Source organism: Apodemus sylvaticus, chromosome 15, assembly GCF_947179515.1.
Source record: "Apodemus sylvaticus chromosome 15, mApoSyl1.1, whole genome shotgun sequence".
Classification (NCBI taxonomy): Eukaryota; Metazoa; Chordata; class Mammalia; order Rodentia; family Muridae; genus Apodemus; species Apodemus sylvaticus.
The window spans coordinates 55,813,191-55,828,519 of record NC_067486.1 but is presented as its reverse complement, the minus strand read 5'-3'; the positions used below and the strand labels follow the sequence as shown (position 1 = coordinate 55,828,519).

Here is a 15,329-nt window from a genome sequence, read left to right as displayed (position 1 = left end):
TTCCTAACACGTGTAGATTCTTTCTGATCAGTACCAGACGCAGGATGTGCTGGAAAAATCCGATCATCTGATGGCTGTAGCCAAAGGTCTGTTTGTTGATGCCCCTCGCAAGCGCACAGGTAAGCCTTCCTTCCGTCCACACAAACCTTGTGTTTCTCTCTGAGGGACTAGAAGAATTCACCCTGTTATCAGGAGTAACGGTCCTGCCGCATCTTCTAGCTTGCTACCATATGAAGAGCCAAGCATCATAATTCACTTGCTGTTTTCTAGGATTATTACAAGTTATTCAATTAAGGAAACTATTCACTAACATACAGTGTGAGGTACAGCGTTTTGTAACTGCAATGCATGGCTCAATTTTCAGCTTCTTAAGTTACCACATAATTAAAATGTGTGCATTCACTTGTAATTTGAGTAAGCCTAGCTTAAAATCTAAAGCAACTTCAGTTTCCTGCCAAAAGAAATGTAACTTTTCTTTAGTTACATAGGATTATCCCTGCCCTCCACCCTTGCGATCCATGTAGCAGAGACTGGCCTTGAACTCCTGATCTTCCTCTTAACTTCTGAGTGCTGCCATTAAAGGCATGTATCACCATTCTCGGCCTCAGCATTATCAATTGTAATGGTATATAACTTGTTTAGCATTTTAGAAACATGGTTTATTTTTAGTGGGAAGTTTGAATCCCGAGTCAGCCATTTATTAGCGTAACTCTGAGCTACTTAAATTTTTCAAGTTTCGCTTTGTTGGCCTGTAAAATAATAAAACCTGTCTCAGGGAGTTGTGTGAAGGTGAAACCGAGTTTAGATATGGCTGGTTCATATCCATGTAAGTGGAGCTGCTGTTTGGATTTTCCCTGAGGTGAGGGCGCCTGTGGCAGTACAGAACTTGTGAAGCCTCCTTAAGTACATGAATAAGATCGTGATGTTTGTTCCTCTGAACAAAACCTGTGTTTGCTCCTCTGCAGGGTTTCCAAATGTAACAATGGCTCCAGATTCCTCGCAGAGTCGCATTGGAATAAATCAAGACCCTGTCACCCAGCCTGTCCTTAATGAATCAGTCATAGAGCCTCAGGTAACCCATTGCACTCACAACCAAGTGCCCACGCCAAAGTGAAGTTCAGCTTGGCATCTCAAAAACCTTTGAAAAGCTTACTTGTCAGCCATTGTCCTGTCAGCTATAAAGAGACAGTAGAAAAAGAAAACTAACAAAGAAGATTGGGAAAGATGAGCTAGAAAAAAAATAGAACATCCAAGAAGATATGATATGAAGTTGGAGGATGAGTGTATATTTCAGTATATGGGGTGTGAGGGTGCACATGTGGAAGTTGTAGGACAACCTCAGGATTACTGTCTGCCTCCTTTGAGACAGGGTCTCTCCTTGGTCTGGTGTTCACCAGCTAAGCCTAGATTGACTGGCAAGGAGCTCCAGGGATTGCCTCTGAGGTGAATGCGCCACCAGCTTGGCGCTTTATTATGCATGTGTTTTGGATATTGGACTGAATTCCTCTTGCGTGTGCCATCCTTATCTAAGCTGTTAGGAAGGGAACAAGGGTCACATAAGGTGCAGTGAGGGCAAGACCAACTTGTCTGTGGAGGAGTGAGCATGCTGACCTCTCCTCTATCTTGTAGAAAGTATCTTGAGTGGAATGGCAGGACACAAGCAAAGTTGCAGAGCATAGATGGTGGATGCAGAATTGGAGACGATTCTTTAAAGAGATTGGAGCCAATGGTGATGGCACAAGAATAGTTACTAGCATTAGAAAGGCTGAGGCAGAAACAATTGTGAATTAGGGGCCAGCCTTAGATACATAAAAAACAGACCATAAACAGGAGATAGTGTATCAAGGTGGACACATGGTAGGGTAGGAAGAAACAGGCTTTCTTACACGCAGATCCGGACAGCTGAAGTGGGCAAGCAGCTGAAGGTAATGAGGACAGTAGAGGAAGACTGAGAGGGTTTGGTGGTTGGCACACGTGAGGGGTGAGCCTTAGGAGGAGAAATGGCTAACGTCCTAATCACTCGTGCTGCTGGTTTTACTGTCGAGGCAGGCTCTCAATGAAGTAGACGATGGAGGGGAGGCGAGCACTGCTCACAGCCAATCAGAAGACAGCGGGAGTGAACTGCCTGACTCCCTCAGCCCGCACTCTAACAGGAATACAGAGAGGTACGAGAGAGTATGTGTGTGTGCGCGCGCACGCGCGCGCGCGCGCGCGCGTGTGTGCACGTGTGTGCACGTGTGCACGTGTGTACGCGCTCTGTGAGTACACAGGCCTGACTGGTGTTCCCAGAGTATTCAAAGTGTATGCTTATTGCATTCTTCCTTAAAAAACAAACCAGCAAAGGAAGAACCAGTTGAGTGTATAGTTTTATCTAAATGTTTAAAATTGTTCTATTATTTTAAAGGTTGTAGTAGGAGTATAAAAAAGTTTTTATTTCTCCTGTACTTCTTTCTGTAAGTAAAGCAGATATATAAATCTATATCTCATTTCCTCTTGTTTCACACATTCAAATGGCAATGTCGTATTTGAGTTTACCTCCAGATAGGACCTGAAATCAGCTCCAACCTCTGTAAGATTGTAAGGATCCCTTGTTTTGTTTCTGCAGCACAGTGGAGTGGCTGCAGTGGAGTAGCTGGGCTGTACACTGAGGGAATGTCACAGCTGACTGGTTTCTTTGCTTTTTGAGACAAGGTCTCTCCATGTTGCCTTGGCTGTTCTGGAACTTGCTATGTAGACCAGGTTGGCTTTGAACTCACTGAGATCTGCCTACTTCTGCATCCCAAGGGCTGCATTTAAAGGTGTGTGCCACCATATCCGACTTTCTTATAGCTTTTCTTAAAATTTTAGGGTGTTTCTAATGATTTTAATCCATTTTTTAATATGAAAATTAGTATCAACTTGTATGACTTCATAAAACAAAGCTTATTGATGTTTTCTGTTAGGACTTAATGTTTCCCCTTTATTTAAAAAGTGTGCTTTTTGTTTTTGAGAACTGTTTTGAAATTTTTCTTATGTCGTATATTCTTGTTTCTTGTTCAGTTTATCCTTAAATATTGTTTATTTCCCCTTTAAAGATTTTCTTTTCTTCCACTAATCTTTTCTATCCCTGTGTGGCTGGGGATTGGGGGCCTTGTGGGAGGGGGTAAGCAGTCTTCCTGAGTGCCATATCTTTATCGATATCTTTCCTCTGTGCCTTCCAGCTTATTATCATAGTGTCTCTGTGTCTTATCTCAGTGGCCAGCTACGTCACTGAATCCTAGGTAAGTTAGTTCTGACAGAAGTTCTCCACTTCCTGGGTTTAGCATCATGTCACCTACAAAGAACATGTTTGGTTCCTCCATCTTATACCTCCTCAAGTTTCTTTTGTATATTTATTAGGCTGTATAAAATAGTAGTGAAGTAGCAGGCATCTCTGTTTATTTTATAGATGTATGCTTGTTTTGGTGTTGGGGTGTGTTGGACTTGTGTGCCAGACCCTCCTGTCATTTCCTTTGACCATCCTCTCTTAGGATTGCATTGCTTACAGTCTAGTTTCTTAACTTTTCAAAGAATTGGACTTCTGGCTTATTAAGTTGAGCTTCTAGTTTGATTTCTCTCTCCTTAATTTTCTTATTACCTTTTCCCTTCCTTGTACTTTCCTTTTGTTTTGCTTATAAAAGCTTCTTAAGTTAGGATTGCAGTGCTTTTTTTTTTCAGTTCATAAAAATAAGTGATTATTTAAGAAATGAGGTCATTTCAGTTGAGTTTCCCCTTTTTGCTGAGAGTTACAGATAAAACAAAGCAAAGCTCTGGAGGCCCCTGTCCTGTGTAAGTTAGCCTCACTAAGTTCAGGCTGGGCCCGTGGAACTTGGTGACGCTTCCTTTGTGAGCTAGTCTGTGGCCATGTCTGTGAGTATTCCGTGCTCGCTTGAGCAGAGGTTATGGTTCTATTGGAAGGTATACTGTTCTGTGTGCACATCATTATGCCTGCCTTGCTGACTGTGTCTTATTTCTTCTGTGTCCTTCCTTAGTTTTGCCATATTGTATTCTGAGAGTGTTACATTAAAGACTTCTAGTTTTAGTGTGCTTTGTTTTTCTTCATATTTATTGTTTTAATATACTTAATTGAAATTTAATGTGTCCTTTCCTGTAAAGTGACTGCTGTGCTTATAGAGTGTGCTTATTTATAAATGATATATCTTTATTTTGGTCAATGGCTTTTAGCATCATAATCTCTTGTCATATTCCGTGGCTTTTGGTACAATCTGTCTTGTCTGAGATAGGGAATAAGACCTCTACTTCTTGTTTCTGATTGTCTGCATTATCTTTGCTTTTTAAATGTATTTTTATATTTAGCATTTTGCAGTTTTATATTACTTGTGTTCCTTGTATGCAGTGTAGTGGTTATGGCCTCCCTAGTCAGTTTGGGAATTGTGGTAATTGGTGAGGTAAGCTGTAACAGCAGTGCATACAGTTGTGTGTTCAGTGTCAGCTTTGTCTAGTCACTCTCGGTGTGTTCTTTGTACTGTGGTTACTGTTATTCCTTCTGTGGCTGATTTGATCTCACTGTGAAGCTGGCTGGCCACAACTGTCAGCCTCAGCCCCAGCCCCGTGCATGCTAGGATTAGAGGCTTGCACAGTCTCTTTTCTGTATTCATTGTTGTTCTTTAAAAAGTATTGGTATGTAGGAAGATGCTATCTTTGTTTATGAGCCTTTTGAAAGTAGATTAATACTGTTCTTATTTAATCTTTGCAGCCAGCTGCCAAAAATTTGTGTGTTTTCTTGGTTTTCCTTTGCACACTGACTGTTCAGGCGAATTGTTTAGTGTTTCTCCCCATATTGAAGTTGCATCTTAGCTTTTAATTGACAGACATAAAGCATTTACACATTGTGCTTGACTGTATATCATAATTTTGTTTGTTTTTATCTTACAGCCAAGAAATAATTCTGAAATGCTCACCCGGTCCTTTGATGTTTCCTTGATTGTCTTGTAGTTGAATCTTGGTTAGTTAAAGCCCATGCTGTTGGGCTCATGAATAGAATGTTCCTTGAATTCTTTAGATACCCTCTCTGCCTTTTATTGAAAATAGATATTTTTCTCACATAATGTATGCTGATTATGGATTCTTTTCCTTCTGCTCCTCCCAGTTCCTCTCTACCTCCCCTTCCAGCTAGATCCACTCCCTTTCTGCCTTTCCTTAGAAAACAGGCTTCTAAGAGATAATAATGAAATTATTATAAATTAGAATATAAACATATGTTCTGTATAATCTATAATTTAAAAATAAAATATATACTATGTAAAATAAGATTTTAAAGAAAAAACTGGCATGTCAGAATTAGACTAAACAAAGAGAAGGAAAAGAGTCCAAAGGAAGGCACAAGAATCAGAGATGCACTCCTTCTCACACTCAAAAAATCCCTTAAGAAACACTAAACTGGGAGCCATGACACATACACAGGGGACCTGGCATAGAGCCATGCAGGCCCTGAGCATGCTCCCGCAGGCCTGTGAGTTCATGAGTGTGGATTTAGAGGGCCTTGCTTTCTTGGTGTTCTTTATCCCCTCTGGCTCTTACATTCTTTCTGTCTCCTCTCGTGCAGGGTTCCCTGAAGGCTGTGGAAGGGATTTGGTAGAGACATCCTGCTTACTCTGAGCGTTATGTGATCTCATTCCCTGCATAGTCAGACGCCTTTCTGTAGCGTTTGTATTTGAAGTACTGGCTGGCTGTTTGGCAGCACTCTTCACTTTTGGTTGGCCTGTGCATTGCTTTATGAAGTCTGAGGCCATAGTCATTTTCTTGCTTTTGTAGGAAATTTGGTATTTTTGTCTAATAACTTGATTACCTTCACCATCAACATTTATTTTTCTGCCTTTAGACTTAAGGGGCCCATAGTAAAAGGTCCAGATCAGTTTCCCCTTATCCGACGTAGTTGGCCCTTTAGGTTGTAGGATTGTCTTCCCTGTCCTCAGCTGGTATTATCAGTTCTGCTGGTGTCCTGCTGCTCTGTTACCCTAGCATTTGTTATCTCCCCAATCTTACTGCCATTCCAGTGTTGCTTTCTTGAAGTGCCTCACTGTACCTTATAAAAATAAATTTTCTCTGGACACCTAGTGTACTGGCTGGTTTTGTGTCAACTTGACACAGCTGGAGTTATCATAGAGAAAGGAGCTTCAGGTGAGGAAGTGCCTCCATGAGATCCAGCTGTAAGGCATTTTCTCAATTAGTGATCAAGTGGTGAGGGCCCCTTGTGAGTGGTACCATACCTGGGCTGGTAGTCCTGGGTTCTATAAGAGAGCAAGCTGAGCAAGCCAGGGGAAGCAAGCCAGTAACTAACAGCCCTCCATGGCTTCTGCATCAGCTCCTGCTTCCTGACCTGCTTGTGTTCCAGTCCTGACTTCCTTTGGTGATGAACAGCAGTGTGGAAATGTAAGCTGAATAAACCCTTTCCTCCCCAACTTGCTTCTTGGTCATGATGTTTGTGCAGGAATAGAAACCCTGACTAAGATACCTAGTATTTCTCAGGTAGATTTTCTTTAAAAAATTTTTTTCCTTGTCTTCAATAGATCATTTTCCTGGTATTTATTAATTTAAATTTTAAATTTTTAGAATTTCTTAATGAATGTGTACAGATGTGTGCAGACACTTATAACCTTTTGCTTTCAGAACTGTGTTAATGTTTGCTTACTGTGCTGAGTTTGAACCAGGGCCTTGAGTATGCTCAAGTGCTCCACCACCGCGCTGTCTCCACCCCTTACTTAGTATCTGAGACACAGTTCACCCCTGGCCCACCTGGACAGCCAAGTTGTGAGCCTTTTGTCTCAGCGTCCCAAGTGCTGGGGTTACCAGCGTGTACTGCTCCCATGCCCTTTTTTAACTTCTAGTGTGCAATAGATATGTCCTGCCCAATATGTACATACATGTGTAGTATCTCCAAATGCTTACGTATGCATGTTTATTTTCATCTTATGTATTGTGGCAGTTTTATTCTAACTCCCTCCTTGGCATTATTAAGGAGGGTCTTTTTTTTAACAGCTGATATAATTTTATTACAACATTTGATTTAGTGACAACATATAAATAAATTTCTATTACAATAAATTGATACTCTGAATTAAGACCATATAACAAAATATTTATGCTGAAATATTAAAATTGAAAGGCATGTGCTTTGTTTAGGGGTCAATTTTGGTTTCTAATTTACATTTATAGCCATGACTGCTACAATCAGGTATAGAGGCACTTATTTCTAAGTTCCATCTGCTAAAATATGATCTTAGCATAGATTCCACAGTGCCTGGAATCTCAGTACTCTGGATGCTGAAGCAGGGTTATTAGTTTGAAGCCAACCTGGGCTACATAGAATCTGTTTCAAATACAGACAGACATACAGGCATAGAGAGACAGACAGACACACAGGCATACACACACACATCTCAAGAGTATAATTAATCACCCTGTACTCCATGGTAGATTGTAGGCAGCCTGCCCCCACTGAGGTCAGGATGGTGTCTATAACACTGTTGTGTTCCATAGCTGCCTGCAGTTATTACGAAGTGGGTTTCTGGAACAGAAGCTGAGGGATAAATGGGGAAGAGGGGCAAAAAGAAGTATGGCTAAGACAATTTCACTGATCAAAGCCAGAAACTTTAATGGCGCCAGACCTTTTAACAGTTTGGGCAAACCCTTCCCCCCAGACTCCAGGCTGAGTTCTCGTGGAAGTTGTCTAGCTTCTCTTGGAGGTCCTCGTCTTGACTGCTCCGGCAGCTGGGTGGGTCACCTGCTTAATTCAGGAATTCCTAGACCTGGAGGAACAATGAACTTAACCTTTACTTCGAGCACTCGGCCCTAGGTGGAGCAGGATCCTGGCTATCTGGGAGAAGTTAACCTTGACCAAAGTCAAACTCTGACCACGTGCAGGACTGCCCCAATATGGCTCTGTACATAACACAGTCTTGCCTCCACAGGCAGCCAGCTTTAATCTCTGAAGGCTTACTTTGGAAAATGACCTTGATGTGGCAATTACCAACTGTACCATTCTTATCAAAAGTTAACATCTTTGGGCACTTTGGTTTTAGGTGTCTGCGGTTTGGGCACATCCAGCACGTCTTCATGGTCTGTACTTACTCCCTTTGCCCAGCGACCAACTATGGTGATCCCAACTGAGTTCTGATTTTTGTGGCAATCTTCCTTAAAATGTTCCATGGAGCCACAGAGTTTACAGCAGCCACCAAGCGCAGGGTCTACGTTAGGTCTGCACGTCATCTCGTGGTCCGTGGACCGGCAGTGGTGACAAATGCCTGTCGACAATGGAAACACACCATTGCATTCCTCCTGTCTCTTTAGCCGCCTTCCTTCCCGTCGATGGTCATTCTTTAAGGCCCCTGCAGTTTCTTCCCTTACTTGCCGGCTGTCGGTTGCTATCAGCTGTCCATTGTGAAGCACCTGTGAGCTGTTTCAGGTCCTCCATGTATCCATTCACATCTTCATTCAAGTACTCTTTTTCCTTCTTGTTCTTTTTGTGTTTTGCTTGAGTTGCATCGTTTCTAAGGAACAGCCCACTGCTTTGACATTGCTTTAGAAGGTTTTGGTCTGCTCTCTCCACAGACCTCTTCTTCATGTCCTCCCATGATGTTGTGACAAGGGTCTCTTACTTTTTGAAGTAGTAACTCTAGCCCACCTGGTCATGGTTGGATCAGAGGAGCTTTACTAATCCTGTCTGAATCCTCCAAAGCCAGGAGGGATCTTCATTAGCTCAACGATTTGAGTTTAAATTTTCTGTTTATAATATTACCAGGGTATGTATGGGGTTTTGTGGATACAGTTAAGCACTTCTTGGTCTAAAAGCATGCCCATCTGTCAGTTCTAGTGAAGAAGTCCCTAATCTCATCATTAAATAGGGTATGAGAAGGCTGGATATGATCTGTTCTACCACAGAATTGTTTTTCATATAGTTATATGAAATTAGAAAACATATTATCTGCTTTCAGAGTACAGTGATGGAACTTCTCTGGGATAAGAGTTATAGACATTCTTGTTTTAAAAGTGGAAAATTTATCAAAAGAAGAAAGTAGTCAGCAGTTACAAGAGACTTTGAAATCCAGACAGACAAATTCTGTTAAGTTTCAAGGCCTGGCAATAATCATCTCGCACCTGAGTCTTCACCTCAGCCTCAAGATCCATAGCTCTGCCCACTGTCCCTGAGCCCCGAGCCTGTGGATTTAAATCTGTACAGACATCTGTAGCTCTGATCTTGGGGTCATTCATCCCATTGCCTGGAGGATAGACAGCTCGTGTTTATAGTTGGGTAGGTTTATCAACTTACTCCTCTGTAGAATTTAGGAATCTTATACCAATTCTTTACTCCATCCCATCAGTCTAAGCCCATGATATTTCTGCTGTTAAAGCACTCTCAAAAGCTCTCATGGATGTCTGTGTTTTACATGATAGACAAGGGGTCTTCATGAATCTTTCCTGGATAATCTCTTTTTTTTGTTCTTGCTTCTGAGATCACTGAGGAGATCCAGGAATTATATCTTGCCCTTTAAAACTAGCAAACACTTGGCAACACACATATTCTCTCCAGAGCTTGCTTTCCTGGGAACAGGGCTGGTAACTTAATTATCTTTTGATATCTGCAGGCTCAAGCATTTTCCAAATTTCAAGTCCTGATCTGTTGTCTTCTTCCCAGTGCTAGAGGTTAAACTTGGAGCCTCACATATACTCCACAAGCATTCTACCACTGAGCTGAAGCCTTAACCCTGAATCCTCTTTGCTTAACAGTCTGCCTTCAGTTTTTCTCTTTCCTCCCATTGTATCCTTAGCACTTTGCTTTGCAGTCTCTTCAGCAAAACTTCTCGATTCATCACTTACGAAGTTCTACTTTGTATACAGCTACACTAAGGTTTCTACCACCCAAGCACTGGCTGGCCTCTAGTACAGCAGCATGCTCTTAACGTCCTGAACTCTCACACTAGAAGCTTGGCTGACAGTCATATTTCTGTCAACTTTCTACTTACAATGTTGGAATTCCTTAAGTCAGTTTGGGATCTCTACAGTGCACCTCACCTCTTCCAGTGTCTTCATCAGAGGAATTACTAACATCACATTTCTACCAATAGTTCATTTCAGACCATGTAGGCTGCTTCTGTCAGGAGTGGGGCAGGGCGACCCCTCTAGGCTTACTCACAAGCCACGTATTTCCACGCTGTGTCTACACTACCAACTCAGCCTAGTCCATATTAGTTTTCTGATGACGCTGTAACAATTACCAAAAACTCGATAGCTTAAGGCAACACAATAAAAATTTTATAGGCAGTTAAAAGAAATAATATTAAACTTCATTTGTTCCTGTACTCCAAGTGAAGTATAAGGCCCTTTAATTAATAAAAAAGGCTCTATTTGGAAGGACATTTATGTATAAGATAGTTTGTAATGACCATTTCACATGTGTGTCTTTAAGATAATGTATAAGAGATGTAAAGACGTCACTTACAATAATTTAAAAATGGCTAAGACAGGAAATCTGAGAGTGCCTGGTAGAAGACACTTGATTATAGAAACGCCTGCATTCCTCAGGACTTGAATAAACTGATGTGAATATGAACAACATGTAGCTTACTTAATCTCTTAGAGCCCCCCTTTTTTTAAAATCAGCCTATAAAATTTTTATTGTAGATTTTAAATTTCCAAATAGTTCCAAATAAATGATGTAAAGTTTCTACCAAAGTAGATTATGAGAATTTTGCCTTTGCTCTGAGCTTTCTGTATGAAATGAGCTAGAAATCATATGAAATTTATAATTTTAATAAAGCTATGCTGGGGGGGGGGACACAAATTCATTGTATCTATAGGTTTGAGATCTGAAATATGTCTCACTAGGCTGAAATTGGGTGTGTTTCTAGCCACCCTCTGGGAGAGCCCTGGAAGAGAATCTGCTGCTGTTCTTCTTTGGTGGCATTTGGTAGGGATTGTTGACAGTCTGCGACTCGTGACTGTCCAGTCTGTTTTCCCCTGTGGATCAGGGCTGATTCCCTTATTCTCTATGGTGTGAATGCACGTATTTTGCAGTTAGGGGACCCATCGGTAATTTATGAACATGTCCCTATCTCATGACCTTTAACCTGTCCACTCTGCAAAATCCCCTTTTCAGAGACCCCAGGGACTGGGTTACAGGTGTCTTTTGGTAGCTTTTAAGCCTGCTGTGATGGTGTTGCATTATATTTGTGGCTATGGTGTAGCCTGACTCGTGGAAGCATCGGGTTAGAGATGGTAATGTAAGTGAAAGAATGTAGTGTTTATTTTTCCAATTGGAGAGCATGCTTGTGATATTTTTCCTAAAGGTTGGACCTGGAGCTGCTGGTATTGTGTCATGAAGGGCTAGTTCTTGTCACTTGTCCCCGCTACAAGGCTCATATCACAGCTCTTTTTGCTTGATACACTTTTTTAGCAAATGGTGTTCTAATGTGCTGCTTATAGTTTGCTTGAAATTGAGGTTTATGGAATGGCTTAATTAGATTATTTATTTCCTATTTAATTTCTAACAGTTTAATTTATAGTTCATAGATACACAGTATTTTTCAATACATTTCATTACATTTACAGTTATTTGGCTACCATTGCAATCAATTTTAGGTTATTTTCATCACCTCAGAAAGGTCATTTCTATCCAACCCCTTCAGTACTAGATAACCACTGATATATTTTCTGCCCTGTAGATTTACCTATTTAGACATGTCATATAGAGATTTTGCAGTGTGCTATCTCTTGTGTCTGGTGTCTTTCATGTTGCAATATACAGCAATGTTTCATTCCTTTCTCTGGCTGAATAGTATTTCACTGATTAGCTACACCACCTTTCCACATCCATTCATTAGATGGTAGACATTTGTTTGTATTTTCTGTCTTCCCTCTTCTTCAGTGAGACGTGAAGTATCAGCATTGCCAGTGACAGTAGCATCTGTGGTTAAGGCTGAGCTCTGCACGACAGGGCTTCCGAGTGCTAACTCCCGGGGCTCCTCTTCTCACTCCTCCCCATTTCGGGTGCAAAACATTTTCTTCAGTATGAGCAAACTGTCTGCTGTGCAGACTGGCTCTCCTGAAGGGAAGAGGACCCACAAGGGCAGAACCACAGATAAATAATTACTTTAGAGAGAGAAAGAAGGGTGAGACTATATATACAAAGGCAAACACTTGTGCAAGGGACCATGGGACATAGAAACTGGAAGGCAGGTGGACTGCTTTCTTCCCTAAGACGATGGGCCTTTGGCTTCTTACCCGTATGTATTCGCATTTTCCTGTTACTATGATAAAATACTCAGACAAAAGCAGCCTAAGGAAGAATGAGTTTATTTTGGCTTCAAGTTGCAGAGGGGATGCAGCCCCTGGTGGCAGGAAAGGCACAGGGAAGGCGCAGGAGCAGGGGGCCAGCCTGCTCCTCACAGGCATTGGCAGTCTGGAAGCACAAGGAGGAGGAGGGAGTAGGGCAGGGTGGGGCAGGGTGACTAAAAGCCTTACTCTCAAGGCTCACCCCCAGTGACTGACTTAATCCTGCAAAGCCACCTTTCATAAAAGTTCCACAATCTTTCCAAACAGTTCCAGGAGCTGGGGACCCAAATGTAAATGTATACACCTATGGGAGACATTTCTCATTCAAGTCACCACATTGTCTTGTCAGATAAAGTTGGTAACATTGTTGTTTTTAATGTGAATTGCTAAAAACTTGTAAATCAAACAAGAGCAGTTAGGCAGTTTAAATGATAGCATCTATTAATTCTAATTGTCCCATAATTTATAGGTTTCTTCACCAGCTAAAGGAAGAGAATTCTGAGTTAATCAATCAACTGTGGACTGATATTCAGCAGAAAATCGCTACCCAGTCACAAAGAACTCCCGACTCTCCGTCCTCAGAACTTTCAGCAGAGGACCAGAAAGGTTAGTTGCACCATTCCTAGTAGCATACTTTCTTAGCTTTGCTTGTTTGTTTGTTTGTTTGTTTGTTTTGAACATAGTAGTTTTCAAATGCTACAGATCTCTTCCTTTTGGAGTCTTTGTATGTTGATGATGTATCTTGATTGAGTCTATTGTTGGAACTGTTTTTAGAGAAAGCTTATTCTCTTGAAATGCTATCCGCTGTGTTCTTCCTTTCCAGCTGTTCTGAATGCGACGGATGCTGTCAAAAGAATCCAGGCTGGACTCCAGCCTGAGGAGTCTGCTGAGCCTGTAGATTCCAGCTACGTGGGACAGGTGCTAAACACAAGGAAGCCAAAGCAGCTGCTCGCTAAAGGTGCACGCTCCCCACTTTACACAGACGAGTTGTTAGACATGCCTTCTCAGAGCTCGTCCAAATGGATGTGCTGAAGCAGAAGTTTGACGAGGGGAAGCTAAGAACCCCTTCTGTTCCACACAGGGTGCCACACAATGTTATGTTAGCTATAGATAATGTAAACTTGGTTTCAAATCTGTAAGTTTGTGTTATAAAGATTGTGGTAACTATTTTTTTTTTCTTTTTGTGGTAACTACTTTTTAACAATGGTAAACAATCAAAACATATTTGGTAAATTTGTAGTTGTGATTTTACTAGTTTTGAACTAGAATGACTTTTGTTGTTCTCAGCAAAAAGAAAACAAGATATGCGTGCTCCCTCCAAGCAGAAGAAAAACGTGCTATCCTCCAGCACAGCCTCTGCAGACATACCAAGTAGCAATAATTCCAGCCTGGATGTCCTCAAGCACATGATCCACGAGGTGGAGCATGAGATGGAGGAGTATGAGCGGTGGACAGGGCGCGAGGTGAAGGGGCCGCAGGGCGGGCAGGGGCTCACAGGCTTCACCCTGTCGCTGGTGAGCTCTCTCTGCCGCCTGGTTCGCTACCTTAAGGAGGTAAGGGCACAGTTCAGGCAAAAACGTAACCTCTAAGTAAAGATGGTTAAATTTGGATAGTTTTATTTTACTCAGTTTTAGTATATCTAGTAAAATATATGCTTGTAGTTCCCCTCTGTCATTAGATATATGCTTTGGTAAATATTTCTGATGTTACTGTGAATTTCAGAAAAATGTAATTAGTAAGATAAGCCTGCTATGACTAGAGTAATATCTTATGCCAGTCGCAAGCATTACTGTCTGGATCTTTTGGTTTAAATAGCTCTGTTAACTATAGCTTTGTTATGTTGCTTTCCCTGCTGGCTGCTGCTCCTGTATCAGCTCTGTTGGGAGAGGTGCTTTGCCTACAATCTGTAAATTTCATAGGCAGGAAAACTCTGGTCTCTGTAAATTGGGAGTTGTCATCTTATTGTAAAAATAATTTATGGAATAAAGAATTGTTTACTAATAAATAATAATCGCTCCTTAGGTAGTCTAGAATTAGTAGGACATTTTAATTTTTTATAAACTCTGCTTAAGGATCTGGCGAGAGAGCTCAGCTGCTAAAGTGTTTGCTTTGAAAGCATGTGTGCTTGAGTTTAATCCCCAAATTAAAAATTCTGGGGAAGTGGAGGTAGTGGTATCCTGGGGCACGTGAGCCGGTTGGTAAGCTCACCCAGGTCAGTGAGAGCCCTAGCCTTTCCATGCATGCATACGTCACACACATGTACATGCACAGATTAAAAATCTACATACAGTTTACTTATTATGTACTTAAATCTGTTGAACAAATATGACAAAAATGTTAAGAAACTCTTACTTTAAGCAGTAGCTGTGTCACTGTGATTGATGTGTCATCTGGGGGTGTTTTCATCAGACTGCCTTATAAGGAAAGGTTCGTGTGCTGTCAGACATGAGAAAGTCTTTTCAGTTCACAGTGCTGTTCGTGTGCCTTTTATGATATGAAGAGTATCATAGCTAGTAGGTGTCTTCTCCCCTTTTATCTTTTCTTCAACATATTCTTTGACAGTTTTATGCACGCATGCACACACAGTATATTCTGATTACTGTCACCCCATTCTCTGCTGTCTCCCTCCCACTCCTGTTATCCTCCCCCTCCCAGGATTCTTTCCCATTAGTCTGTAGTCCTTCAGAGTGTGCAGTGCTTAGGAAGCATTAGCAAGTCTAGTTATGTGCTTTGCAACTGTTCACTTACTTTCAAAGCTATGATATTTTATAGAAATAGTCAATATAGTACCTGTTTTAAATTATACTTTACCAATCAGTTTTTGATTGTGAGTATATCACACAGCATGAAATGGAAGCATACAGAAGAGTGTAGAGTGAAAAACCTAATTCTCATTCCTAACTTGCAGCTAGCCTGTTTGTTTCCATGTAGTTACTGTCATAGCCAGATGCCAGTGTGTCTTCATAGAGATGGGCTGTGTCTTCAGACTATTCACGCACAGCCCTTCACTTTTTAAATGA

General features: G+C 41.4%; 1 protein-coding gene and 1 pseudogene across 4 annotated transcripts in view; one reads left to right on the top strand and one right to left on the bottom strand.

The window, feature by feature from the left end:
- Positions 1 to 15,329, top strand: part of Spice1 (spindle and centriole associated protein 1) — a 48,740-nt gene that overhangs the window by 16,423 nt on the left and 16,988 nt on the right. For 3 of the 4 annotated variants that reach the window (XM_052158232.1, XM_052158233.1, XM_052158234.1), the window contains exons 5-10: positions 17 to 119; positions 966 to 1,072; positions 2,050 to 2,165; positions 12,779 to 12,915; positions 13,133 to 13,267; positions 13,597 to 13,862. In XM_052158232.1, the coding sequence (XP_052014192.1) occupies positions 17 to 119; positions 966 to 1,072; positions 2,050 to 2,165; positions 12,779 to 12,915; positions 13,133 to 13,267; positions 13,597 to 13,862 (864 nt within the window). The remainder of the gene's footprint in view (positions 1 to 16; positions 120 to 965; positions 1,073 to 2,049; positions 2,166 to 12,778; positions 12,916 to 13,132; positions 13,268 to 13,596; positions 13,863 to 15,329) is intronic. The other variant, XM_052158235.1, reaches the window with a different exon arrangement.
- LOC127665714 (zinc finger CCHC domain-containing protein 9-like) lies at positions 8,026 to 8,725 on the bottom strand (annotated as a pseudogene).